At 53.1% G+C, this 25,381-nt stretch overlaps 14 protein-coding genes across 14 annotated transcripts; 9 read left to right on the forward strand and 5 right to left on the reverse strand.

Annotated features, from left to right (window-relative positions):
- Window positions 1–7: 7 nt before the first annotated feature.
- Window positions 8–1,569, forward strand: BKA58DRAFT_313259 (proline iminopeptidase; the record flags this gene model as incomplete). The annotated part of the gene is made up of 3 exons (XM_046167423.1): window positions 8–56; window positions 111–158; window positions 278–1,569. The coding sequence occupies 3 exons, from the start codon at window positions 8–10 to the stop codon at window positions 1,567–1,569; spliced, it is 1,389 nt and encodes a 462-aa protein (XP_046026233.1).
- A 32-nt stretch (window positions 1,570–1,601) lies between these two features.
- On the reverse strand, window positions 1,602–3,164 carry BKA58DRAFT_149921 (mannitol 1-phosphate dehydrogenase). Its single transcript, XM_046164761.1, has 3 exons — window positions 3,118–3,164; window positions 2,208–3,021; window positions 1,602–2,161 (listed from the first exon to the last, which is right to left on the reverse strand). The coding sequence occupies exons 2-3, from the start codon at window positions 2,977–2,979 to the stop codon at window positions 1,635–1,637; spliced, it is 1,299 nt and encodes a 432-aa protein (XP_046026234.1). The 5' UTR covers window positions 2,980–3,021; window positions 3,118–3,164; the 3' UTR covers window positions 1,602–1,634.
- A 315-nt stretch (window positions 3,165–3,479) lies between these two features.
- Window positions 3,480–5,020, forward strand: BKA58DRAFT_382400 (uncharacterized protein). The gene is made up of 3 exons (XM_046170105.1): window positions 3,480–3,576; window positions 3,756–3,904; window positions 4,085–5,020. Exons 2-3 carry the CDS (start codon window positions 3,821–3,823, stop codon window positions 4,838–4,840), a joined length of 840 nt encoding a protein of 279 aa, XP_046026235.1. The 5' UTR covers window positions 3,480–3,576; window positions 3,756–3,820; the 3' UTR covers window positions 4,841–5,020.
- On the forward strand, window positions 4,990–6,689 carry BKA58DRAFT_149950 (uncharacterized protein). Its single transcript, XM_046164763.1, has one exon. It carries the CDS (start codon window positions 5,225–5,227, stop codon window positions 6,527–6,529), a length of 1,305 nt encoding a protein of 434 aa, XP_046026236.1. The 5' UTR covers window positions 4,990–5,224; the 3' UTR covers window positions 6,530–6,689.
- BKA58DRAFT_149949 (kinase-like domain-containing protein) lies at window positions 6,690–8,348 on the reverse strand. Its single transcript, XM_046164762.1, has 4 exons — window positions 7,995–8,348; window positions 7,854–7,944; window positions 7,474–7,804; window positions 6,690–7,424 (listed from the first exon to the last, which is right to left on the reverse strand). The coding sequence occupies exons 1-4, from the start codon at window positions 8,196–8,198 to the stop codon at window positions 6,851–6,853; spliced, it is 1,200 nt and encodes a 399-aa protein (XP_046026237.1). The 5' UTR covers window positions 8,199–8,348; the 3' UTR covers window positions 6,690–6,850.
- A 553-nt stretch (window positions 8,349–8,901) lies between these two features.
- BKA58DRAFT_150080 (BPG-independent) lies at window positions 8,902–10,839 on the reverse strand. The gene is made up of 3 exons (XM_046164765.1): window positions 9,843–10,839; window positions 9,211–9,793; window positions 8,902–9,160 (listed from the first exon to the last, which is right to left on the reverse strand). The coding sequence occupies exons 1-3, from the start codon at window positions 10,609–10,611 to the stop codon at window positions 8,950–8,952; spliced, it is 1,563 nt and encodes a 520-aa protein (XP_046026238.1). The 5' UTR covers window positions 10,612–10,839; the 3' UTR covers window positions 8,902–8,949.
- A 229-nt stretch (window positions 10,840–11,068) lies between these two features.
- BKA58DRAFT_438762 (RNA polymerase II transcription mediator complex subunit 9-domain-containing protein) lies at window positions 11,069–11,628 on the forward strand (the record flags this gene model as incomplete). The annotated part of the gene is made up of 2 exons (XM_046173615.1): window positions 11,069–11,522; window positions 11,570–11,628. The coding sequence occupies 2 exons, from the start codon at window positions 11,069–11,071 to the stop codon at window positions 11,626–11,628; spliced, it is 513 nt and encodes a 170-aa protein (XP_046026239.1).
- A 625-nt stretch (window positions 11,629–12,253) lies between these two features.
- Window positions 12,254–12,806, forward strand: BKA58DRAFT_400868 (uncharacterized protein; the record flags this gene model as incomplete). The annotated part of the gene is made up of 2 exons (XM_046171624.1): window positions 12,254–12,313; window positions 12,372–12,806. 2 exons carry the CDS (start codon window positions 12,254–12,256, stop codon window positions 12,804–12,806), a joined length of 495 nt encoding a protein of 164 aa, XP_046026240.1.
- A 173-nt stretch (window positions 12,807–12,979) lies between these two features.
- Window positions 12,980–14,761, reverse strand: BKA58DRAFT_438764 (uncharacterized protein; the record flags this gene model as incomplete). Its single annotated transcript, XM_046173616.1, has 4 exons — window positions 12,980–13,404; window positions 13,452–13,989; window positions 14,042–14,319; window positions 14,368–14,761. 4 exons carry the CDS (start codon window positions 14,759–14,761, stop codon window positions 12,980–12,982), a joined length of 1,635 nt encoding a protein of 544 aa, XP_046026241.1.
- A 1,090-nt stretch (window positions 14,762–15,851) lies between these two features.
- BKA58DRAFT_382414 (uncharacterized protein) lies at window positions 15,852–18,070 on the forward strand. Its single transcript, XM_046170106.1, has 2 exons — window positions 15,852–17,797; window positions 17,846–18,070. The coding sequence occupies exons 1-2, from the start codon at window positions 16,008–16,010 to the stop codon at window positions 17,943–17,945; spliced, it is 1,890 nt and encodes a 629-aa protein (XP_046026242.1). The 5' UTR covers window positions 15,852–16,007; the 3' UTR covers window positions 17,946–18,070.
- Window positions 18,071–18,806: 736 nt separating this feature from the next.
- Window positions 18,807–20,127, forward strand: BKA58DRAFT_438766 (uncharacterized protein; the record flags this gene model as incomplete). The annotated part of the gene is made up of 5 exons (XM_046173617.1): window positions 18,807–18,987; window positions 19,040–19,045; window positions 19,100–19,260; window positions 19,400–19,476; window positions 19,527–20,127. The coding sequence occupies 5 exons, from the start codon at window positions 18,807–18,809 to the stop codon at window positions 20,125–20,127; spliced, it is 1,026 nt and encodes a 341-aa protein (XP_046026243.1).
- A 1,219-nt stretch (window positions 20,128–21,346) lies between these two features.
- Window positions 21,347–22,150, forward strand: BKA58DRAFT_400871 (uncharacterized protein; the record flags this gene model as incomplete). Its single annotated transcript, XM_046171625.1, has 1 exon — window positions 21,347–22,150. One exon carries the CDS (start codon window positions 21,347–21,349, stop codon window positions 22,148–22,150), a length of 804 nt encoding a protein of 267 aa, XP_046026244.1.
- Window positions 22,151–22,314: 164 nt separating this feature from the next.
- On the reverse strand, window positions 22,315–23,933 carry BKA58DRAFT_150070 (uncharacterized protein). Its single transcript, XM_046164764.1, has 3 exons — window positions 23,625–23,933; window positions 23,064–23,561; window positions 22,315–23,018 (listed from the first exon to the last, which is right to left on the reverse strand). Exons 1-3 carry the CDS (start codon window positions 23,755–23,757, stop codon window positions 22,480–22,482), a joined length of 1,170 nt encoding a protein of 389 aa, XP_046026245.1. The 5' UTR covers window positions 23,758–23,933; the 3' UTR covers window positions 22,315–22,479.
- Window positions 23,934–24,482: 549 nt separating this feature from the next.
- On the forward strand, window positions 24,483–25,231 carry BKA58DRAFT_150200 (uncharacterized protein). The gene is made up of 2 exons (XM_046164766.1): window positions 24,483–24,715; window positions 24,768–25,231. The coding sequence occupies exons 1-2, from the start codon at window positions 24,650–24,652 to the stop codon at window positions 25,056–25,058; spliced, it is 357 nt and encodes a 118-aa protein (XP_046026246.1). The 5' UTR covers window positions 24,483–24,649; the 3' UTR covers window positions 25,059–25,231.
- The last annotated feature ends 150 nt before the right edge of the window (window positions 25,232–25,381 follow it).

The raw sequence follows: 25,381 nt of genomic DNA on the forward strand, positions 1-25,381 counted from the left end.
TACAAATATGATACAAGCAGCAAAGATCCTCGAGCAGAGAAGCCACTTGGTGCCTGGTAATGATGTTGACTCTGTATTGTCTACAACGCCTCATCGCTAACTGCAGACAGGCAAGCTCCGGATAACGGAACACTTCTTCCAGGTACCTAGGGATTACTGTATGCAGTCCTCTCAATGTCAGACAGTAGATGAGCCTGGAAATTACGGCTGTGAACACGGCAACTGATATGATCACTGAATGATAACAAAAGATTGTGCTGACAACTCCATCTCGAAGCGAATCCTTCAGCAGGAACGATCCAACTCTTCGCTCGCTCGGCTCTGAAAGCCGAGAAGCCTGCAGACTACACACCCACATCGCACCTCGATCCCGCGAAGACTCAGCTCCCATGGCTGGTCTACCTACAAGGTGGCCCAGGCTTCGAATGTCGTAGTCCCGAGAAGGTATCCTGGACTCAGACTATTCTCGACAAAGGCTACCAAGTGCTCATGCTAGATCAACGTGGAACCGGTCTCTCAACTGCCATTAGCCAGTCAAGTCTACAGCTGAGAGGCGATGAGAAGGTGCAAGCAGAGTACATGAAGAGCTTCAGGGCTGACAGTATTGTCAAAGACTGTGAGGCCGTGAGGAAAGCCCTAACAGAAGACCATCCTGAGGAGAAGAAGAAATGGAGTATCATGGGTCAGAGCTTCGGCGGCTTCTGCTGCTTGACCTATTTGTCTTTCTTCCCCGAAGGAGTCAAAGAGGCGTTCCTTTTCGGCGGCTTGCCACCCCTCAGAGACGGGCCTGATGAAGTTTACGAGCGACTTTACGCCCGTGTCAAGAGCAGGAACGAGGGATACTACGCAAAGTATCCTGAAGATGTCGACCGCGTCAAACGCATCATCAAGCTTCTCTCACGCTTCGGAGATACCACGGTTCGCGTCCAAGGCGGCGAAGGTTATCTCTCTGCACGTCGCTTCCTACAACTGGGAATATACTTCGGCAAGCATGGAGGCTTCGATGACGTCCACGAATTTGTGCTTCGCGCCGATACCGATCTGACTCAATTTGGACATCTTACACGACCTACTGTGCTCGCATTAGAGGCAGCGCAGAGCTGGGACTCAAATGTCATCTATGCTCTCCTACATGAACCCATCTACTGTCAAGGTCAGGCCTCGAATTGGTCTGCGGAGCGCCTACTCCCAAAATATCCTGAGTTCTCACTCTCGCGCGTGGACGGAGATGAGCCGATCTACTTCACAGGCGAGATGATCTACCCTTTCATGTTCGATGTTTACCCAGAGCTCGCCAAGCTCAAGACTGTTGGTAACCTCCTAGCGGAAGAGAAAGATTGGCCGCAACTGTACAACAAGGAGCAATTGAGGAAGAACGACGTACCGACTTATGCTGCAGTCTACATGGACGACATGTATGTTGACCTCGACCTGAGTATGGAGACTGCGAATACCATCAAGGGTTGCAAGACTTTTATCACGAATACAATGTACCACAACGGGATTGGCGCCAAGACGGACGAGGTATTGAAGCAGATCTTTACTCTGAGAGATGATGTCATTGATTAGGCACGAGACTTCGTTGAGAATTCAGACTTGTCGATTAAAGTATATCCTGGAGTCATGTCTCAATTTCACTGTTTCATAATCTGCTGCGCCTGCTCTAATTGCGCCTTCAGATCAATGTCCCAGATCCATCGCATTCTGTGCTTGTAGCTTTCTTCAATCTTATCAAGGTCGTCTCCAAACAGTTCGAAATTATACATTTGACCAGCTTCGTGGCTTGTTTTCACGATCTTCTGCGTCCTCTCTCGTCTGACTTGGTCGAAGGCGGTGAATGCTCGCTGCAAATCATTGACGTCGTTCGCTTCCTTGACCAGGTTAGCGAGGATATAAGAATCTTCTATACATTGGCCGGCACCAGCCCCTTGATGAGGTGTGGTCGCGTGTGCTGCATCTCCAAGCAAGCAAACGCGTCCCTTGGTGTATGTGTCGCAGGGTGGATGCTCGAACAATGCCCAGATGTCTGGCTTTTGCATTGCCTTGACAATCTTCGTGACATGTGGGCCCCAACCTTGGAAGTCGTCTTCCATTTCCTGTTTCGATGTGGCAACAACCCACTTCTCGTCTTCCCAGGTTTCGCGAGAGCTAAATGCAACCACTGTGATTGTTAGCAAGACAGCATTTTAGATGATGACCAGCCTTACCGTTCATCGTTTTTCCATGCGCAATTGGAAAGGTGAGCAAGTGGCCATGGTATCCAAGATACATCTGGCTGTTCCGCGCTGCATCATCACCCAGTATCTCCACAGCCTGATCCATAGGTATTAGCCCTCGATAGGCGTACTTTCCAGAGAATACAGCCTTGGAAGCAGGATTATCTCTCCCAACTAACCACTTTCGCGTTAAAGACTTGATGCCATCGCATCCAATTACAGCGCTGTGTTGTGCGGTCGAACCATCAGCGAACGTAAGCACCACATCTCCAGAGCCATCTTGAGCCTCGCCCAGCTCTACAAGTCTCTTATCGAATTTGGCCACACCGTCAGGTATCTCTTTTACGAGCTCGTCAAGAAAGTGAGCTCTGTACACGCCGCCACGCCCTCCACCCGAGTGCATAGGCACATCGAACAAAGCATCACCGACCTTCTTGCCATCCCTCACATATCCTTCCTTGTTCTCTTTCCTAGCATCACCCACCCGTATCGTAAACCACGAGTCGGACTTGGAGTTGTCCGCATTGCCTGTCTTGCATTTCAAGAAAGCCTGGTATATTTTGGGAGACAGAAGCTCCATCGCACGCCCGGCATTAGGTCCAAATGCGACCCCAGCACCAATTTCGCCAAAGTGTGGTGCCGCTTCGTAAATCGTGAGCGGGATATCGTACTGGAGGAGACCTATTGCGAGGCAGAGACCGGATATCCCACCGCCTACTACGGCGAGCGAATAGGACTTCGAAGATGAGCCTGTGAAAACCATTGTGATGTGCCGAGCGTATGGGCGTGTGGTTGAGGTAACTGTCTTTCAGTGTGATGTTAGCTTGATGTCAACGACACAACTGCATCGTGTAACAGGAAGAGAACTCGACGCTTGCCAACCCTCGCTATGCGCACTTACTTTGGTTCTGATCCGAAAGTCGCACCGACAGTGCGAGACGACAGCTCACTCGACGTCATTGACTGCGGACTTATGCAATAGCCCTGCAGTACCCAAATAACAAATTATCCACATGCCAACACGCGACGGCATGAGCGTCATGTTAACAAGTGCACTACCCGATACCGAGCGCGTTGCAGAACACCCCATCCGAGAGAGCAAGCGTCAGGCGGCAACAGGCAACGCGCTGCTATGTGGGGTCTGGAAGGTAAACATGTGGGGTAAGCATTCGGGAACAAAGTCGGCGGTTGAAGCATTGCGCGAATGCCCCAGGGATTCTGGCAGGCGCTAGACCGTTTGGAAGACCAAGATGCCGAATCGACCTAACCGAGTGCCGAACATGACCTGGCTACGATGCCTTCTGAAAGCGCGATCTGCAATGGTCGTGCATCCCTAACTCATCTGAAAATTCCGATAATTGTAAGTTTGCTGTTCGCCTGCGTGTGAAGTACCTACCTAGGTAGGCGTCAACGTGACCCTCGTCCTAGCCTCTATGCCGTCATCAGGTCGCTCCTCTGTACATCATCATCATTACACGCAATACCCTTCTCGACCCACTGACACAAAAACTCCCGTTGCAGGTACTAATGTCGTAGTAGTTTATCCTCAGTCCTGCATGTTTATCGTGTTTGGTCCCTCTAATACCCGCTAAGTCCGATCATCGATGCCGCCAACATCCTACGCTGCTCCACAGCCTCCGAGTGAAGAGGGGGAGAAGCCGGTCACAGTCTTGGTTACAGGGTTTGGCGTAAGTTTGAATCTCTTCCCTGTGCTGATTTTTAACTCAAGGTCTTACAATCACGTCTAAGTAAGACCCGGGTCAACTCCTTCGTATTGAGTGTTTCAGAGCATGCCTTAAATTGCCGCATCCACATATTTCCAGTCAGACGATTGCATGCGTTTAAAGAATTGACTAACATAAACTTAGCCCTTTCTAGAGAAGTTCCCCAAGAACTCTTCTTGGGAGATTGCGTCTACACTTCCGGCTCTGATACCAAAGTCACCCATGAACCACACCCCGATAAACATCCGCGTTCACTACGAGCCTATACGAGTGGCATACAATAATGTCATCGACCTCGTCCCCAAGCTCCTTCCACCGGCCAACCCTCTCTATCCTCCTCCAGATGTTGTGCTGCACATCGGCCTAGCAGCTGGACGGCAATACTTCGCCATCGAGCAAGGGTCCCAAGGTCGTGGATATGGAAAGATTCCCGACGTAGACGGCCAACGATTCGAAGATTCCGAAATGGAAAAGCACTTCCCATCTTCAAAGTATCCGCCCAAGCTGAACACTAGTTTTGGTACATCCGAAGTCCTCGCGCACTGGAAGGCCAATCTAGGTTACACATCTGTCGATGGCACTACGGTCGACGAGGGATGTCCCGACGTGCGGATTAGCAATGATGCTGGGAACTTCTTGTGCGGCTTCATCTACTATAATAGCTTAGCGCACTACTTCAGCATCAAGGAGGACGAGAGGCCTGTCGTGTTCCTCCACGTACCCGATCTAAGCGATAGTGCAGACAAGCTAAGAGAAGGATGGGAGGCTACAGTTGCGCTGATTAAGGCCTTAGTCGAAAGTAGACGGAAAGCGGGCGGCAAAGTCGTTGACGGAGATGAGAAGGATGAAAGACGGGAAAATGGCACGGTGGAAACGCACACGGATAACAATTTCGCATAGAAGGATCAGAGAAAGGCGCAAGGAGTAGTGGCTTGTAAACAAATATACTACTGCCAACCCGGATTGGTTAGAGCAGAACGCCCTTTTGAGCCCCGCAATATCCTTGGCCGTAAGCCTAGAGATTCATCAATTGGTTAGACATCTTCGATATCTCTTTTGCAATCGACAGTTACGCCCGTAAGAGGTTTCCTAGGTGCATGGCACTGTGAGTCACAGGGAATTGGGCAGTCCCTCCGATAAGCAATGTTTTAGTGATATATGATGCTGAAGATGTTGCACATATGCTTCCATGCCTACACCGGCAGCGCTCTCCGCAACCCATTTACCAGTGCCCAAGAAGACTGCTGTAATCTTGGTTAGTTCGCCATAAAACCCACCGAAACCATGTCTTCATCAACATCATCCACCCAACCAGCCACACATATCCTCTCCCTCACAAACTACACGACCCACCACCTTGTCTCCATCAATCTCAAACCCATTACTTCACTACCTCCCTCCTCTCTCCGCCTCTGTACCAAAATCCTCGGCCTAACAACAAATAACCTCTCCTACGCACGTATCGGCCACCTAATGGGCTGGTACGACACATATCCGCTTCCTTCTACGACACCCCCTCCCTGCAACGACCCTACCAAATACGGCCGCGTCGCTGCATGGGGTTACGCCGAGATCCTAGAAAGCACTGTCGAAGGCATCGAGAAAGGAATGAGCGTATATGGGTATCTACCGAGCAGTACCGAGTGGGAAGATGTGACCGTGGAAAGAGCTAAAGATGTACGAGACGGGAGGGCGATTCAGGATCAAATTGTCGTAGTTGATGGGCATAGACAGCATTTGTGGAAGCTGTATAACCGGTATCGTGTTTGCGGTCCACTTCCACAACTCGCTGGCAAGATTGAGGGGAAGGATGAGCTGGGCTGGGTAGCGTTGATGATGGGCCCGTTTACTGTTGGCCACAATCTTTGCTGCTATGTGTTTCCTTGGCAGGGAGAGGAAGAGGACATTCAAAAGAGGAGAATAAATCCCACCGGAAACGGGGAGTGGAGCGCTGAGGACGCTGATCTGGGAGGTGCTACGGTCGTCTTGTTGAATGCGAGTGGGAAAACAGCTTCTTGCTTTGCGTATGCGCTCCGACACTGTCGATCCGTTGGTTGTCAACCTGATCGTATCATCGGAGTTGGTTCGAAAGCCTCTATCGACGCGATGAAGAAAACAGGGTGGTACGACAACGTTGTTGTCTACGACGACTTCGACAGCACGCTCAAACAGGTCAAGGATTCCGGTACAAAACGTACTCTACTCTTCGACTTCGGCGCTCGCCCCGGAGCAAACGCAAATTGGAGGTCTGCGCTATCGTCATTAACGCCCGATATTCCTTTCACACTGGTGACGGTCGGCGGTGAAGTCGCGCCTCAAGACCCAGGAAAAGCAGCGCAACGCCTCGCCGACAGAGCTTCGTTGAACATAGTCAATGCAAGTTTGTTGCAAGAAAAGGGCATTGATGTGGCTGGACAGCGATACTTCAAGGATCTGTATGCCGCCTTTGAGGCATTCTGGACACGGGCCAGAGACTTGGAAATGCTAAAGTTGAAGTGGGGTGAGGGGCTGGACGGCTGGGATCGAGGCTGGGAGTTGTTGTGTAGGGATAAGGTTAGAGCTAACGTAGGTTTAGTATATAACATCTAGATATTCTCCCTCTGTCAGCCGAAGGCTTGTTCAAAAGAAGGGCGTGATGAATCATGGTTTGGGTGATCGAGAGTTCGGACGCGAATGCATGCTGTATGTCTATAGACTACGTTGTTGGAGAGTTTGCGTGCTGTTGAATTGGTACCATTGTTTGTAATGAGTTGCTCAAACCCAATTCGCAGGGAGAAGGGCTTCGATGCCAGCCTTCGCTAATGTAGACATGAAATGTGATCAAAAAGAAATTCCGCTGACAGGCAAAGGCTTTCACTCTAAAACGTGTGCTGAGAAAGGAATTGACGTTGAGATTGTAGATGACGCTCATCATCGCTTACCCCATAGGCCTTGCTGAGTCTCCCTAATCCTCCGCTCTTGCTCCTGTATCATCTCTTCAGTCTGGCCGTGGCCGTTTCCTCTGCTGTCAATCTCCATGGGGTCATCAGGCTCCTCCGCTGGTTGAGGAATATTGGCATGAGGGGCTCCTCTCCGGGGTTCAGCGGATCGCTGGCCGTCCATCATGCCAGCGGCGCCACCTGCTCTCAGCTGGTTGATTGCGCGAATCGTATCGATAGCTGCGTGCAGTGTGCGGCGCGCGTTAAAGTTCTTCTTGACAGTAGGCAGTAGATCCTCCTCTCCATCAGCGTTGTTCTTGCCAAGTTCCGTGATCCAAGGATGCGAGAGCGCTTCATGAGCCGTCATGCGCGCGGCGGGGTCGACGGTCAAGCATCGGCGGATGAACTCGCGGGCAGTGAGGGAGACACCTCTCCAGTATTCCAAAGGTGTGAAGGAGTAGTCTGCGACTAAGATGGCCTGCATCTCTTCGAGGTTGGAGTCGCGGTCGAACGGAGTGTAACCGCAAAGGAGAAAGTAAGTAATAACTCCAATCGCCCAGATGTCACTACAGGCATAGTCAGCAACGGATCGCAAAGTAGCGCAGTACATCTTACACTGGTTTTCCATGCCCAGTCTTTCTGAAAATTTCAGGTGCCATATATCCTGGTGTTCCGCAGGTTGTCGTCAGGACATGGAATTGCTCTTCATCCATAATGCGAGACAGTCCGAAGTCGGCAATCAACAAATCAGCATTGTCTTCTGGAGTTCGGAACAGTAGGTTCTCGGGTTTCAAGTCTCGATGTACGATGCCGTGATCGTGAAGGTATGCGACAGCAGAAAGAGTCGCACGGATCAGATCGCCAGCATCGGATTCGTAGTAGTTGCCCTTGCGGCAGATGCGGTCGAACAGCTCGCCTCCAAGCGCAAGGTCGGTAACGAGATATACTACGGTAAGGTCAGCTGGAGATTCAGCCCAGGCAAGCCCAACACGTACGGTTATTCATTGTCTCGAAGTAGTCAACAAGCGTCAGGATGTTCCTATGGCCCATGGATACTCTTTTCAGGACGGCGATTTCGTTCCTGACCTGGTACTTGTCAGTCTCACTGTCCATCAGTTGCTCAAGGCTGAGCTGACCATGTGCTCTCGGCCTGCCATGAGCCGCTTGTTGATGACTTTGGCTGCATAGTATCTTCCCGTATCGATATGCACGCACTCCTTGACTACAGAGTAGCTGCCTGCGCCCAATGTCTTCCCGGTCTTGTATCTGCAAGGCTGCACTTGCGCCGCAGTCTGCGCGCCCTGCGCTCCAGACGCACCGTTGGAAGTTCTAGTTGCCATTGCTGAGTTCGAGCCGCTTTTCGGGGAGCTGACGTGATGGAGAGTGTTTGTAGCAGGTGTGCCGTACGCAAGTCGCGATTACGAGGGCCTTGGGAGGGCGTGGTCGGGCACCGATGCCTCAGGTTGGGTTTCGAAAACAATGGAACCGACAGGTGAAGTTGTCGGGGAAGCGTGATGTGACTTTATGACAACATGTGTCACAGCGTAGATATCGCGTAGTGATAGCGAAAGTTAATAACGAGTTGAGAGTACTCTGTCGGCTTCTGATCGACGTTGGCGGTCGATGCGTAGAGCTTCTTGATGGCACGCGACGGGATCGTTTTGGCAACGTGCAAGATTCGGGCAAGTCTGTCTGCTGATGGAACAATGAACTGTGTCGCGAACGGTGTGAATATAGAAGACGCAGCTATGAAGCCATGGGAGTGTCGAGAAGAAGGCTATCGCGCCCTGGAGTACGTAAGGAGGGGTCCACACGATTCCCCGCCAGTGACTTTACCCCTGTTGCCAAGCCCATAGCCGCCCAGCCGGGATCAATCATCCTAGCATTAATCGCAGCATCCATAAATCCACAGCTGAAAAAAGGATCTCTAAAACGCAACGGCTATGTGTGTCGCTGCTTATTGGAATTGTTCTATGCATGTTTCTATGCATCATAGCCTGTATCGTCTATATATGTATGAATCTAACGAAGCAGAATCTCGGGACGAAGCATCTCAAACTTTCGTCTCACATCTTTATTACAAATGACACCCTATGACTTGACAAGCAAGCTATGGCCGTCCATATCTTCAGGCTGCTGAAGACCCATAGTCGCAAGTAGGGTAGGCGCGACGTCACCAAGCACGCCGTCAGTCTTCTTCAGGCTCCAGCCTTCCGGGGCGTTGGCCATGACGAAAGGTACCTTGTTGGTTGTGTGGGAGGTCTTGGGTGTGCCCTCCTCTGTAAGCATCTCTTCCGCATTACTTGCAATCTGTCAGCTCTGTCTCGAAAGGTGCGGCATACATGGACTTACCCGTGATCGGCAGTGACAAACATAACATATCCGCTTTCCTTGCACTGATCGTACACCTTCTTGATAGCCTTGTCGGTCTCTGTGCAGGCTTCAATGGCTGCCTTGTAGACACCCGTATGACCGACCATGTCTGGTGGCGCAAAGTTGTTCATGAGGAACTCGAATTTGCCTGTTTGGATGCGCTCGCACAATTTCTCTGCAACGGCCATGGCGCTCATCTTCGGCTCTAGATCGTATGTGGCTACCTTGGGCGAAGGAACCATCTCGCGTTCCTCGTTCTCGAACTGCTTCTCGACACCACCGTTGAAAAAGAAGGTAACATGAGCATACTTCTCGGTCTCCGCAACGTGACACTGCTTGACGCCCTGCTTTCCTAGAGTCTCGGCAAGAACATCCGTCATTCTCTGGGGCTCAAAAGCAACGTTGAAAGTGTATTTGGGGTTGTACGAGGTCATGGTGGTGAGGTGGATGTTCTGCGGGTACGGGAAGTCGGGCTTGGGCGAGCGGTCGACATCACCCAACAGCTGAGTGATTTCTCGAACACGGTCGGAACGGTAGTTGAAGAAGAAGACGGTGTCGTTGTCTGGACGAATCAGCAGGAAGACATGTAGGTGCTCAGCGTAATGTTATACCTTGAATTCTTCGCTCCTTTCCTCCAACAATGATGGGCTTCAGGAACTCGTCGTTCTCGTCTTTTGCGTATCGCTCCTTGATGGTTGTGACGGGGTCGCTGCTCTCCTCACCCTCTCCGGTGATCAAACCCTTCATTCCAAGTTCGACACGGTCCCATCTCTTGTCGCGGTCCATGATGTAGTATCGTCCGACCACTGTTGCGATGTCGCCCAGGCCAATCTCCTTGGTCGCCTTCAGCAAAGTCTCCATGTATCCGACCGCGGACTTGGGGTCGGTATCTCGGCCGTCACCGAAGAAGTGAATGTAGGCCTCCTTGACACCCTGGTCTTTTGCAACCTTGAGGAGCGCAATGAGATGGTCCATGTGGGAGTGGACACCACCATCGGAAACCAGACCGCAGAAGTGGAGCCTTCCGTTACCGTCGATGGCGCGCTGGAACGACTTCTTGATGTTGTCTACATCCTTCAACTTTCCATTCTTAATGGTCTGTCCGATGCGGACGGAGTCTTGCCATACAACGCGTCCGGCGCCGATGTTCAGGTGGCCGACTTCGCTGTTGCCCATCAGGCCTTCGGGCAGGCCGACTGCGAGAGAAGAGGCCTCGAGTTCGGTGTAACCCTGGGCAGTCTTGGAGCCCTCCTTTGCGAATTCGTCCATGGTGGGCGTGTCTGCAGCAAGGATAGCATCGCCATCTTTGCGCGACTTCTCAGTCGCGACACCCCAGCCGTCGATGACAATGAGGACCGTCTTCTGGTCGACTTTGGCCATGATTATGGGCTGATGAGGTCAATCCAGCGGGAAGGAACGATGGGGCCCAAGAAGTGATGACAGCAACGAGGTTTAAAGGTTGTTGAGGAAGGAGCAGTGAATGGCTTGTTGACGGAGGGGCAGGGTTGGCGGGGCTAAATCAGTCGACTTCAAAAAAGCATCGCCGGTCAACGTCACAATCTTTCCGCGAAAAAGCTCCACATTCCCCCCACAACCCACGGCCGGAACTTATCTCGAGTGACACCAGCAGCTGCGCTATTTGGCGATCGCTTTGACATCTGGAAACGCGTATCAGACACCCAAAGCGATTATCGCCCACGAAATCGCCATCCAATCACTACCCCTGCAGCCAGCCTTACCCGTGAAAGGAGCGTCATCCTGTCCACGCGTCGTCGCGACCACAGCTGCAACATCACGCTAGACATCGTTGCGCGTCGAACCGCAAGAAGTCGCGACCATGTCCGGAGCCGCAACACCCTATGCGCCTGCCTCAGCGCGAGCCTCAGTTGCACCCACGGGCTCTGCGACGCCAGCGCTGCCCCCACCCCTGACCGCGAGCACCCCAGCTCTCCCTCCGCCCTCAACGTTTGACATCCTCCCTGACCTCCACAAGCTTCTCAAGCGTATACTCGAGGCGTCTGCTCAGCCGCCCGCGGCAACACCCACACCTGCACAGCTTGCGGCAGAAGGGCCTCTTGAGATCCAACATGTAGCGACTGCCGCCAATGACATCCGTCTCAAGATACAAAAGGCACGACGCGCAGTAACGGCCTTGCCTGACATGGACCGCACGTGCGAGGACCAGGAAGATGAGATTGACTATCTCGAGGCGCGTATTGCGCGGCTGAAGACTTCCTTGGCGGAGCTCGGTCGGCCTGTCGCGCAGGCAGAGGATGCAGACGGAGACCAGAGTATGACCGGCTGAGACGCCGTCCGGACTACGATTGATCCATTATAGGACGCATGTCTGTCGACTGCATGGATGCACTCGACCTGGCTCTTGCCCAGGGCTCGTGATGCTTCGTCGGTGTACGCCAGCCCTTCACAGGTAGTAGAACGCGCGCTGATATTGTAGACAGGCATACAAAGCCCGACGGACGAAGCTTCGACGATTATACGTGCCTTCTCTGTTTCCTCCAGGAAAGATGCAGCGTCTGCTCAGATCCCTTCGTATCGCACCACGCGGATACCAAGTAGCGTCATGCAGGTACTCTCTTGGGCCTCACATGACCACGCGACAACGCGTCCAACGCGTATCAGACCAAGGACAGGCTTCTTCGCGTAGCCTCGTATACATCAGTGATCAAGGCCTAGCATCATCGGCATTCAGGTGGGTTACTACTCTGGTTTGGTTTCAAGCATATCTAGCGCACACCATAGCACTACAGCTATACCAAGCATCGCTTGACATGCTGAGCACGTAACAGAACACTACTTGTATTTTACCACTAGAATCATACATCTCCCACCATGTTCTCTTTTTCCCCGACTTCGATACCGTGATAACCCCGTGATCATTCAGACCTTGTAGGAATGACATCATGATGAAGCCGTGCCGTCATCAAGCATACGCGGTATATGAGCAACTCGAAGTCTCTCTTCTATGACCAACCCATCACACAACAAACCAAGAAACGCCGCAATGCCAGACACGAAGTACCCACCCGTTAAGCAGAGCACAACTCAAACCGAGGAGGAGCAAGTAAGTTTTCTTCAAAGGTACCTATACATGTCACCATATCATTTACACCTGCCAACAGAAGAACATCGACGTAGTAAAAGAATATATGCGCCTCGCCTACTCGCCCACGGAGAACAAAGGTGCCCAAACCGTTGCTCACCTCTGCCACGAGAACGCCTACTTCGTCGCCCCAACCACCTTCCCTGGCGTCAACTCACCCCAAGAGTACGCCGAGTCGCATTCCAAAGTCATGGCCGCTGTATCTGATCTACACATTGACTCTTACGATGTCATCTTCGCCAATGGTGGACATGTGTGTCTGAGGTACAGTGCTAGTGGAAGCCACTGCGGCGAGGCACATAATGGTATCGAGGCGGGTGGGAACAAGGCAGCGTGGCATGCAGCAGCTATCTTCGAGGTGGAAGATGGCAAGATCAAGGGATGGATCAAAGAGTGGGATAAGTTGCATATGTGGAAGCAACTGGGCTGGATGAAGGGAGAGGAGTATGTGTAAATCAATTCCGAGAGGCGGAGCACAGGCACTTGAGAGATACGATGATGATTTTGTATTGGCATTACTAGTCATCTAATCGCTGTGTACTTCATCTAGAAGCAGTGACAATCATAAGGTTACATAGGTTGTGGAACTCCATCGTTCAACGATGAGCTCTCCGTCGTCTCTCATATCTAGGCACGGAAGGTGGTCCTCTTCGAGCGGCGTCCGATGCCAAGGCTGCTCAAGTCAAGGCCTGCGATGCCACCAGCCTTCTGTTGGCCGGCTCCAGCACCAGCACCGGCAGCGGCTCCAGCGCCGGCACCTCCAGCACCGCCACCGAGGAGGCTGCTGAGGAGACCCTCGATACCACCGGCTCCACCCTGCTGCTGACCCTGCTGACCACCAGCCTGGAGGGCGGCTTCGGCTTCCTGGAGGAGCTGTCCAACGCCGTTGTTGCCGTTGTTCTTGCCGTTGGCCTTGCCCTCTCCCTTTCCTTTACCCTTGCCGTTGTTCTTGCCATTGCCCTTGCCCTTGCCCTTGCCCTTGCCGTTGTTCGCCTCGGTACCGTTGGCAGCAGCTCCGGCGGCAGCTCCAGCGTCAACTACTCCAGTAGCGTCTGAGATCGTTAGTAGATGAAACGTTCATGGAGAGGATGTCACTTACTTCCAGCTTGAGCGGCTTGGTCAGCAGCAGCTTGGTCGGCGGCAGCTTGGTCCATTCCCTTGGCGCCGTTGGCGGCATCTTGTTGCATCTGTGCCTGGTCTGCCGCCATCTGGGCCTGATCCTTCTCCTTCTGCTGCTGGTCGGCTTGCTGTTGAGCGGCCATCTGCTCGGCAGCGGCTTGCTCGAGCTCCTGCTGTTGCTGCTGTGCCTTATCTTGCTCGGCGGCAGCCTGGTCGGCGGCTCCCATGGCGCCATCCTGCTGTTGTGCGGCTTGCTCATCGGCTGCAGCTTGCTGATCAGCTGCGGCTTGGTCCATGCCTCCCTTTTGCTGTGCAGCATTCTGGTCGGCTCCCATGGCGCCATCTTGCTGTTGAGCGGCCTGCTGATCGGCTGCGGCTTGATCCATGGCATCCTGTTTCTGTTGCTGCTTTCCTTTGCCTTGCTCCGCGGCAGCCTGATCAGCTCCCATGGCAGCCTCTTGCTGGTCGGCTGCGGCTTGATCCATAGCATCCTGGTTCTGCTTGGCATCCTGAGCAGCCTGGTAGAGTCAATAAGTCATTCTAACATGAGATCTGGGGTTTAAAACATACCTGTTGGTCAGCCGCGGCTTGGTCCATACCATTGGCGGCGCCCTGCTCGGCCTGCTGGTCAGCAGCCGCTTGGTCCGCTGCCTGCTGGTCGTTTGCATTCTCTGCTTGGCCTTTGTTCATGCCTGCAGCAGCATCCTGTTGAGCCTGTTGATCGGCGGCAGCTTGGTCTGCTGCTCCCATCTGCTCGGTTGCATTCTGCGCCTGGCCCTGGTTCATCATCTCGGCGGCGGCAGCATCCTGCTGTGCCTGAGCATCGGCAGCGGCTTGTTGCTCTTTGGCTATCGAGGATCAGTGAAGTCTTTGGAGAGAATTGTGATAAAACGTACCCGCTTGAGCGGCTTGCTTATCAGCATTCTTGCCCTTGCCCTTGCCCTTGCCCTGCGCGGCCTCTTCAGCAGCGGCAGCATCCTGTGCCGCCTGGTCCTGAGCACCATTGTTGCCAGCCGCCGCAGCATCCTCAGCATTGGCACCTTCGGCGTCGGCATTAGCATTATCTTTGCCCATGCCACCGCGTGCTGCCAAGAGCGCACCGCGGAGCTTGAGGGCTCTCTCGCCAAATTTCTGCACAACGTCTTCCTCGCGGCGACCGAAGTTTGTAGAGGGCATGACTACATTCTCGGTGCCAGCGGCGACTACAGGTCCCTGCCCAACGAAAGGCGCTGGAGCTGCTGCCACGAAGGAGGCTGAGAGGAGAGTGAGGAGGGAGATGGAAGTCTTCATTGTGATGGTATGGGGTTGATTTTGAAGGATTGAAACGAGGTGTGTCGAAACTTAAAATGAGCACAGCTCTTGAGAATAGAAATAAACAGATGGTGCTCTGCACGAAGGAATGGTTTGAAGATTGAAGCTGAGCGTGCCGTGATATCCGTCTGAGGAGACTGGTTTATATAAGAATGGTTTCTTATGTGAGCTCCATGAGTGCTTGACCGAGACACTGTCCAAAATAGACAAGGCCGCGATTGTTGGGACGATCATTTGTTGCTTGCCGTGCATGTCATACATGCGCCGTTGGAGGATGCCTTGAAAAGGCCAGGCTTAAAGAAAGGCCGCCGGTCCTCCCCACAATTCTCTTACAGGCACGAAAGCCTCGTCTCGCATGACAGCGGTAGATCGAGTTTGACATGGGATCGGGTTCGTGGCTTGGCTGGAAACGGTCGAATCAAACGCATGAAGCAGAGCTCACGATTACGGAAGAAAGAGGCGACGCAAGCTCCATGCCGGTAGAGTCGTCGTCATGGCGAAGATCCACGATGGGGGTCGAACGTGTGTAGTTTGAGAACATGTTGCAGACGGGGCAGGGGCGATCTATGCGGAGAGATGCCTTCCTAAACGCATAAGTTTAGTGTACGACTGAGGTTTGCAGGCATACAAGGGCCTGATTCTCTCCCGGTTTCAGGCACGCCGACGCGCTCGGAGGAAAATCTAAGCGACTGCTTGAATATGAGAAACTGCAGGAAGCTGCTCCCCAAGCTTCTGTGGTGATTCCAAATTGTCTTCGCACTTTGCTAGCTCAGCCTTTTTGGTAGGCATGACAGTACTTTGTTCTTCGCGAGTACCCTGATGTTGCTATACCCTCACCGCGGCATCATGTCGAGACATTTGTCGAAGGAACGAGCACGCGTACTACTGTGCGTAATGATGTTGACATGGGAGTAATTGCACATAGAAGGTGTTCGGATGTGGTGACTTTGACATGTGCGGAGGGAAGGAATGAAGGTGGGTTGAGCCAATGGGGTGCTCGGTATTGCAATCCCGCACTTAGCCTTGTAGCCTCGGCTGCAACTTTTGGATATCGTCATGTCGAGGTTTGGCGTTGGCTAAGAGCGTACATGTCCAATGCTGCAATTCTGTCGCTTCTGTTCAGTAGTGCGCCGCCGGTCGGATACGTAGGAAGCGCAAAAATTTCAACGAAGTTGCTTACTTTCGCATACAACACATTTGTTGCCTCTCCAACACGTCCTCCATCATGGCTGCCAGATCAGTCCCCGCATCGGCGACGCGACAATTGCTCGCAGCCTCGCGATCCGCACGCATAGCATCAAGACCACTTGCATGTGCATCATTACCGCGACGAAATGTATCCAGCCTGTACCGTCCCGCAGTACGGATTGCCGGTCAAAGAAGAGCTCTTTCCACGACGCCACGCACACGACTCGCCGCCGTAGACGACACATTCGATCCCAAGTCGATAGAGCGCGAATCGGACGAGGTCGACGTTCTCATCGTGGGTGGTGGGCCCGCAGGTCTGTCCGCGGCCATCAAGCTCAAGCAGCTTGCGACAGCGGCAGGCAATGAAGACTTCAGGGTTCTAGTGCTGGAGAAGGCGGGCGAGTTGGGCGATCACATCGTGTCTGGGAACGTCATAGAACCCTCTGCCCTCGACGAGCTACTGCCTGACTGGAAGTCAGAGGACAACCTGAACCGCTTCGCCGACATCACCCCTGCCAAAGAAGATCATATGTTCTTCATGACTAAGAACAGCGCCATCCCTCTACCCAAGCCTCCGCAGATGAACAACCACGGCAATTACATAATAAGCTTGAACCAGATGGTCAAGTGGCTGGGCGAGCGTGCAGAGGAAGTTGGTGTCGAGGTTTACCCCGGGTTCGCTGCGTCGGAGGTACTATACAACCATGAGGGTGTCGTACAAGGTGTAGCCACCAACGATCTCGGCATATCGCGTGAAGGCAAGGCCAAAGACTCATTCGAGCGAGGAATGGAGTTCCATGCACGCGTCACGTTGCTTGGTGAAGGTTGCCATGGCAGCTTGTCCAAGCAAATCATCAAGAAGTACGATCTGAGGCGAGATAGCCAACATCAGACATACGGTCTTGGCATCAAGGAAGTCTGGGAGGTACAGCCCGAGAAATTCAAGTCTGGACTGGTGGTTCACTCGATGGGCTACCCGCTGCCGAAGGATACCTATGGCGGTGGCTGGATGTATCATTTTGGCGACAACCTCGTCAGCATTGGTCTCGTTGTTGGGCTCGACTACCCGAATCCCTGGTTGGCTCCCTATGGCGAGTTCCAGAAGATGAAGCACCACCCGTACTACAAGGACGTACTGGAAGGCGGCAAGTGTATATCGTATGGCGCGAGAACGCTGATCGAGGGCGGCTTCCAGTCCATACCAAAACTGGCCTTCCCTGGTGGCGCACTGCTTGGAGACGCCGCAGGCTTACTCAACCTGCCCAAGATCAAGGGCACGCACAACGCAATGAGGTCAGGTATGTTAGCTGCTGAGGCGACTTGGGACGCCCTACAAGCCAATGCAGACGGCGGTACCGTGTTTCTGTATGACTACGAGGACAAGATGCGCAAGTCGTCGATTTGGTCGGAACTAAAGACTGTGCGCAACATGCGCCCGTCTTTCCACACTCCACTAGGTATTTACGGAGGTATCATGTACTCTGGTCTGGAGGCCTACGTTCTTCGAGGCAAGGCACCATGGACATTGAAGCATGGCAAGCCCGATCACGCAGCGACCAAGACGGCAGACGAATGCCCCAAGATAGAATACCCCAAGCCGGACGGTAAGATCAGCTTCGACATATTAACGAGCGTCAGCCGAAGTGGCACGAATCACGAGGAGGACCAGCCCTGCCATCTCCAGGTCAAAGACTACGATGCGCATGCCCAGAAAGAATGGCCCAGGTACAAGGGTGTAGAAAACCGGTTCTGCCCCGCTGGCGTCTACGAGTACGTGGAGGACGACAGCAAAGAGCTGGGCGTTAGGTTCCAGATCAACGCCCAAAAGTAGGTCTAGATACCGCGATTACGTAGAAGACCGCTAACTGTATGCAGCTGCGTCCACTGTAAGACTTGCGATATCAAAGTGCCGGACCAGGACATCAATTGGCAAACACCCCAAGGTGGCGAGGGACCAAAGTACGTACTTACTTAATACGGACGGTGAGATAGAGATTATGGCTTAGCTGCCGTTCACGCAATGGGAAGACCTGTACATTAGGGAGAATCGTGTGTGTACATATCAGATTTCAATGTCAGCCCGAGTATTCTTGCTGCCCAAGTGACCTTCCGAGGTTTGTAGGGGTCGATGGAGTGATCAGTCGCCTTGTTCTGCGCGCGATCGAAGCCTGGGCGGGCTTCAGCTACGTTCCCATGATCCTGTGAGCAAACAGCATTGAATTATCTGTTTGAAAGAAGTGACATTTCACTGGGTGCTTGAAAGGGCGTACGGTCCCGTCCATGGCTCGAGGCAAGGCACACGTGATGTCCGTGCCCGAAGCTTGGAACGCTAGGGCGAGTGAGGCGTTGGGCGAACTTCCTTCTCCACCCTTCGTCACCGTCCACCCATCAACCTCGCCGGGGCCTCTTACATCGATAGCTGCTCGGCCCTCATCTGCACTTGCAATTCGTGGTCGCGATACTGGGCTTACTAATTCCGGTGCCCCAGATTCAAGGACGCGCCTTCTGCACTCACCCGGCTTCTTCCTGGTCCTCAAGCTCTCAGGTTCTTCACGGCCACCCTGCTTCCAGCGCCCGACTCTATCTCCAAGGTACGACTAGCCGCCTGTATTGCATGCACTGGAAATTCCTTGCGCGTCTTCCTGGTTCCTGTAGTTGCGCACGCCGCTGGACACTGGCTTCCTGGCGTCGCGTCTATGATACCGAGTCACCCCGTCACTGGCAGGCACCATGCGCGCTTCCTCGATGGCTTCCCGCTTGCTCATGGATATTTGCTCACGATTCTCTCCAGACTAGGTTATCTTTAGGATAAAGCTCTACCACAACAGCCGCTACCATGACCGAGGTATCGTCCACGCGCCTCTACCTAGGCAACCTCCCGCGCAATGCTACCAAGGCCGATGTCGAGGGTCACTTCGCGTCGCACGGTACTGGTGAGATCACTGAGATCAAGCTCATGAATGGATTCGGCTTCATCGAGTACAAGGACGCAATGGATGCTCGTGATGTCGTCCCTGGTAAGCTTCAACTACGCGCCGATCGGCTGAACACGTGCTAACTTGTATGCAGCATTCCGTACGTAACTCATATCTGTGCACATCCGGACATGCGTCTCTAACTGATTCGAAGATGGTACCGACTTCATGGGCGAGCGCCTCATCGTCCAGTTCGCTCGCGGCTCGCGTGCCCGTAACGAGAACTTTACTCCCCATGAGCGCGTTCCCCCGCGTCCTAGGCGCACACCATACCGGATGAGAATAGCAAATCTTCCTGTGGAGACCAGCTGGCAGGTCAGACTCCCCGATCATTGGATTTCCTCAGTTCCCTGTTAGCGCCAGCGCACCGTTCCTGGACCAGAAATGGCTTTGTTCTCGCTTGCTTCCCGTTATACATTCTGGATTTGGGCCTCGCTTAACTTCGAACTTATAGGACCTCAAAGATTTCGCCCGCCAGTCTGGATTGGACGTCGTCTACTCCGAAGTTGGCCGCGAACGCGATGGCTCCGGGTGAGTGGACACGTACTGCAGCTAGGCACACGTACTAAACCGTCGCGCAGATTCGTGGAGTATGAGACGGCCGCCGATCTGAAGACCGCAGTGGAGAAACTGGACCGCCGTGAGTTCAAGGGGCAGGAAGTTACCTGTATCCAGGACGTCTCCGATCCTCCCCCACCTCCACCTTTCAAGCCTCGCGCTCCTTACGGAGGCCCTGGTGGTCCTGATGACCGGGGCCGTGATAGATACCGATCCCGCTCCCCCATGGGCCGTCGCGGTGGCGGATACCCACCTGCGCCATACGACGACTACTATGACCGTCGCGGTCCCCCTCGTGGCTACAGCCCTCGCCGCGATGACTATCGCCGACGCACACCTCCCCGCGAGTTTTATGACAGGCGTGATGGTGGTTATGGACGTTCGCCGCCTCGTGGTCGCATGCCTGATGAGTATGGCCCACCGCGCGCGCGTTACCCTGACGATCCTTATGATGCTAGGGCCCGACCTCCTCCCCGTGGTTACGATGACCCATACATGAACGGTCATGGACGCCCTTACGAAGGCGGACGACCACCGTCCCCACGTGGTGCTCGTCCCCGTAGCCCCGGAGGCCGTCCACCTTACGAGGGTGCAGCGGCTGATTACCCACCCCGCCGCTACTAGGCGCACGAGGAAGGTAAGTTGAGTCCATCGCGTGTTTGGTTCGAAGCACTTGCTGATATCGATCAAGTGAGCGTCAATATTCATGGAGACTACTCATCTCCTGGCACACGAACCTCCGAGACCATCATGCCCACGGATATGGATTATGCAATGAAGGAGCCGAAAGACGAACGGAGGATTGAGTGTGCGGCATGAACCCACGAGATTGATTATGCGTTTCCTGCTTCCCGGTTTCATTTGGATGTTCTATGTAATTGCTGTTTCTGACGCGATCCCTTGCCGGTCCACTGGCAATTACGAGAGGGCGGTTTCCTTTATGCTGGATTCCTCATTGCCGTCTCAAATGCACAAGGTGGCCTAATTTTCCTGTAACAACAAAAAAGTCTCTTCCGTACATATGGACTTCTATATCTGATTATTTGTGGCTATGGCTTGTCCTGTGTGCGATGCCATATTCTGGTTGACATGCACTTCACCCCATGGTACTGCGATGACGCAGAGCGAAACGAGCCACTCACAACTTCCGCAACATCGACGACCCAGACGAAAAGATACTCTCACAAATGAGGAACATCGCAAGTATAATATACTGGCTTTTCATGTACTCTATGGGCGGCTCTGTTCGCAGACTAGCCGCGGCAAACATGAATCAACGTACCCGAAATCTGCCCTGTCCGCTCCAGATCTCTATGAAGCCATGATGAGTCCTGTCATCCATAATCAGATGCACGCCATTTGCAGGACAGTGTAGTAACCTTGACACCTTGATCATGGTCATTCTTCTGACTCACATCTGAGTGCGATGCGATATTGCGGTTCCTCCTTTTCGTCCCACGGTACTGCGGTGACGCGACGTAGACGAGCGACTCACAACTTCCGAAATGCATATATATTCATCCAATCAGGTCCTCTCGAAAAGAGAAGTCTTGTCAGCACAAGAGCTTGGTCATGGTCACTCGCTTTTACTGGTTCCATAGTGGAACTATGATCGTTAACACGCTACCTATAGGAATGCAAGCCAGATTTAAGGACCCGCCACGTGCCCAATAGATCGTTCCGAGATAACAACATGCCAAATTCCTGCCCTTGACTCATTGTTGGCCTCACATAAATACTCTGCAATCTCTCTTCCCCTTCTCCAAAGGCTTCCAACTCTTCCATCCTCTTATCACAGACCGACACTACGTCAAGACAAGAGCAACTCCACCCTATCAAAGAAATGGGTTCTTCAGCCAGCAAGAGCATCGAATCAAGCTCATCCAGCAGTGTCCCACGCTACTCTTCTAAAATCTGCCAACTTTACCTCATCAGCGCAAACCCAGGCTCCAACACCGCACACTGGAGACTCTTCCTTGACGACGGCACGAACCAGCTGACTGGTACAACATGGGAAGTAAACTACATAAACGAGCGACCAAACCGCGGCGCCTTACTTCTTGACCAAACCTTCTCAAGAAGCGCTTCGCACCAGAACGCCTTCGAATGCAACAGGAAGAGTTTTGTCAAAATCGGTGATTTGATGGACAGGGGATCAGACGCCACGATAATCGATGGCGCAGAATCCTCGTTCAGAAAGAACGAAGCAGCAAAAGAGAGAGTTCTACGAGATTTCAGTTACAAAGTGGCCACTACCAACTGCCAAAGCTTCGTCATCGACGTCTTGGGCATACTTCGGCAATGGGATCCGGACCTTGTTGATAAGAATGCGATCGAAACTGTTCAGCGCTTGTGCTTCCCCACAGTGCGTCTCACAACCAAAAACAGACAGAAGAAAATACAGCGCCAGGATGCGAAGCATGGTCAGGCACAACGACCAGAGTTTACCTCGAGCAGTGGAAAATTCTCCGGCATCGACATCGATACGCCGAGGAAACATCACAACGCGCAAGGAAGAGCTGTACAGCGGAATGCGATGTCAGAGGTGATGCCGTATTCGAGATGGGAGGCCAGGCCGCAACGGGCTTCTCAGGCAGTGGTGTCGGAGGATAGAGGGAATTACGCTACGATCCCTGGGGCATGGTGAGGACTGGGGACTCAGAGACAAAACTTAACGGCATTGAATAGAATGGAATAGCTAGTACTGCTATATTCTAGTACGTGCTTTCTGAATGGTTGGATGCAAAACGATGTATTTGATGAGTTCTCAAAAGCAGACTCTTGCGCCTATGCGAGTTTTCCCTTGTGTGATTCCGATCACTTGAAACGCCCCTTCCTAAACAATTTAAACCCAACTTAATAAACCATGCCAAAACAGATTCAAAATCCATAATTTCGTGAGACATCTATATCCCATCAATAACGCCGTATGCCCAAGACCAGAGCACTCTCTGGCCATGGAATGTACTGGCACTCTCAGATCTGCGTCCACTCTTCATCGCTAGAGTAGTCGGTCCCGGTAGCGGCTAGTATGTCAACTACAGGAGTGGAGATCAACTCGGGGCTAGACATCGGTTCGTCGTCGCTGGAGTAGTCGGTGCCAGTGGCGGCTAGTATGTCGACGGCCGGAGGAGAAGTCAACTCAGGGCTAGACATCGGTTCGTCGAACGCAGTCAGGCTCTGAAGTTTGGGTCGGGACACCAAGGTGAATCCCTGATCGTCTTCAACACACTCCTCGTCGGACTCTAGGATCGTAGCTGGCTGTGCAACCTTGGGGCGACGAACAAATGTAAGGATTCCGGAATCGACCATGTTGTCCTGATCGGTCTCTTCATGCGCCCTGTACTCTACAGCTTCCAAATTCTCGCCAGGTGGGTAGCGCAATGGACTAGACGTATCCGGAAGAGTGTCGCAAATCATCTCATCTGGGAGGTCTCTTGACGCAAGGACAGTCGGGCGAACACAAGGTTGAACCTGGAGGGTATCGAGACATAACCGTACAATGTCGAACGCGCCTACGATAGTCAGCGTAGGATTTGACTGTGCTCATAGTATCTTACACTCATCTTGGAAATTGCGTCCCATGTTCGTGCGGCATAGGTCCTGGCGGAAGTCCGGGATTTCAGCAGCAATCTTGAGAAACTCGGCATCCTCCCCTAGCTTGTGGTAGAGGAAGTTTGAGATGCAGTAGTTGAGCAATGAAGGGACGAGGTCGTGCTGTCGACGAGCCTGCTGACTGGCATAGTGACGATATACAAAACGAATAGTCTCGACCAAGTCATGGGGAGCCGCGGGTACACAGCAGGCGAACTCGAGCTGGCATGAGAAATTGCCGTGCGCGAGGAGTTGCAGTTCAGGAACATCGAAATCCTCGGCGATCTTATACGTCTCGGCATGGGGAAGAAACGACACTGGATCATACTCTGCTCGAGGCGGAATATAGCTACCGGTGTAGCAGAACCGAAGAAGCGAGACGACGGCATACTCGGATAGGGCCTCAATACTCGCTTGTAGGCGGCTCTGGAAACCGTACTCAAATGCGTGGTACAGGAGCGGACCTAATATGTGGGCGTACGAAGTCAGTACATGTTGACATGAAGCCGTACAGGAACGTTACTGACATCTGTCCAAGAACTTGAACGGGCAGATGCGATCTGAGATCTGACGGACCTCTCCGCTGGGAAGGACTATCTTCAGCGTTGCATTACTCTGGCCTCGCTCCGTGTACTCGTCTAAGAAGGCGAGTCCATCCATGTTGAATGCGAACGGGAGTGCACAAAGAAGCGAGCCGGGAGACCTGCGCTGGCCTGAGGAATGCTCTGCGGCTTGATGGTTAATGTGAGGCCTCCGGGTGTGGCAGCGAGGCTGCTGGTGAGGCGTCGCAATCAACTCAAGCTGTCGATGTAAGCGACCGAGACTTTGTGCGAGGTGTCAGAGTGCGTTTGGAGGGTGTGCCAAAATTTCAAAGCCTTCGACTCAATAGAGAAATTATTTGGGTAGGTCTGACAAGGCTCAGAAGTTGGGGTGGGTAGGGCCAGGCAACCGTGGGCACGCGGGCAGGGCCAAGCACCCGTCTTTGGAGAGCCTGCTGGTCAGCGTCCGATACGTCAGAGGACTAGTGATGCCAGCGGTTTTCTAGAGATGGGTGCAATCCAGTGCGTTAGAATGTGTGTGTGTGTGAATAGAGAGTTGTATAACAACGGAGGTGCTTGGGGGTGTCTCCATGGAGGGGTGTCAGTATGGCTGTCATGTCTTATTGGCCTCGCAAAATCAACGCCAAATCGGCATCCAATCAATGGAACAACCATTGTACAGCCTCACATATAGGGCTGAGATGTCAGCTGCATCTGATGTTTAGTGGTTGGTGTTGAGGGGGTCTGGTCGGTGATGTGCCGGGGAAAGCTTCAGCCACGGCCCACAGCGATCCACTTCGCGGCGGCCGCTGGAGGCGGCTTCATGGCGGCCAATCTCTCCACTAAACTTGAACATCACACATCTTCGTCAACCGCATTCCGTGTTCTCGACGACTAAGTGTCATCAGTTAATTGAGACAACTCTGTGCCTCTTCGTACCTCTGCACCTCCAGTTGACGCCCCTTTATCTCTATCTTCGTTCCGTCCGGGTACAGTCTCCGCTACGCCCCGCCATGGGATTCCTTTCTATTCTACCTGCGAACTTGGCTGTGGTCGAAACCTGGATCACGCGCATATTTGTGAGTAGTGCTCGACTCTATCGATAGAAAGCGATCTTCTAACGCAGAATAGCTTTTCCTCGGCCTCGTAGCCATCGGCCCATGGGCAGCGCTGCTCGTCTACGACCTTATCCTATACTGCTGTCGCGCTGGCGCATACGAGATACCAGTCATCGGCGGTCGCGCTCGCGGAAAGGCGAGACCACGCGCTCCTAGCCTCACAGAGCGCCCGAGTGGCCACCGTCGGAAGTTCAGTATTGCCTCTCGAGGCATCGAACGGCCGGTTCTGATCACAGGGGGCACCGACCCTCAGGATGCTCGGCACCGTCGTATAACGGAGGAGAAGACGGCAGATACTTCTTGAGAGTGTATTTGGAGACAACCCTACAGTTGAATCTCGTTCGGCGGAATGCTGTCACGCTGTGACCAAGAGTTGGACCTCTGTGCATGCTTCGGATACAGGTGATTCGACATGGCTTTCGGTATCTCAGATGCCAGGACCCTGATTGGGAAGTCTCTCTGCAGAGTGGTAGACTTCTCAGGAGATCGACCATAGTGCAACGTATTCAAGCACCGAGGAAGCCATTGCGGCTTTGTTGCACAAGATTGAAATGCGTCGTAATTACACGAGGATCCGCATAGTCTTGCGAGCGGTTGACTTCGAACGAAAGTGAGACTACAAAGGCG

This window comes from Alternaria rosae, assembly GCF_020736505.1.
Source record: "Alternaria rosae strain MPI-PUGE-AT-0040 chromosome Unknown BKA58scaffold_4, whole genome shotgun sequence".
Classification (NCBI taxonomy): domain Eukaryota; kingdom Fungi; phylum Ascomycota; class Dothideomycetes; order Pleosporales; family Pleosporaceae; genus Alternaria; species Alternaria rosae.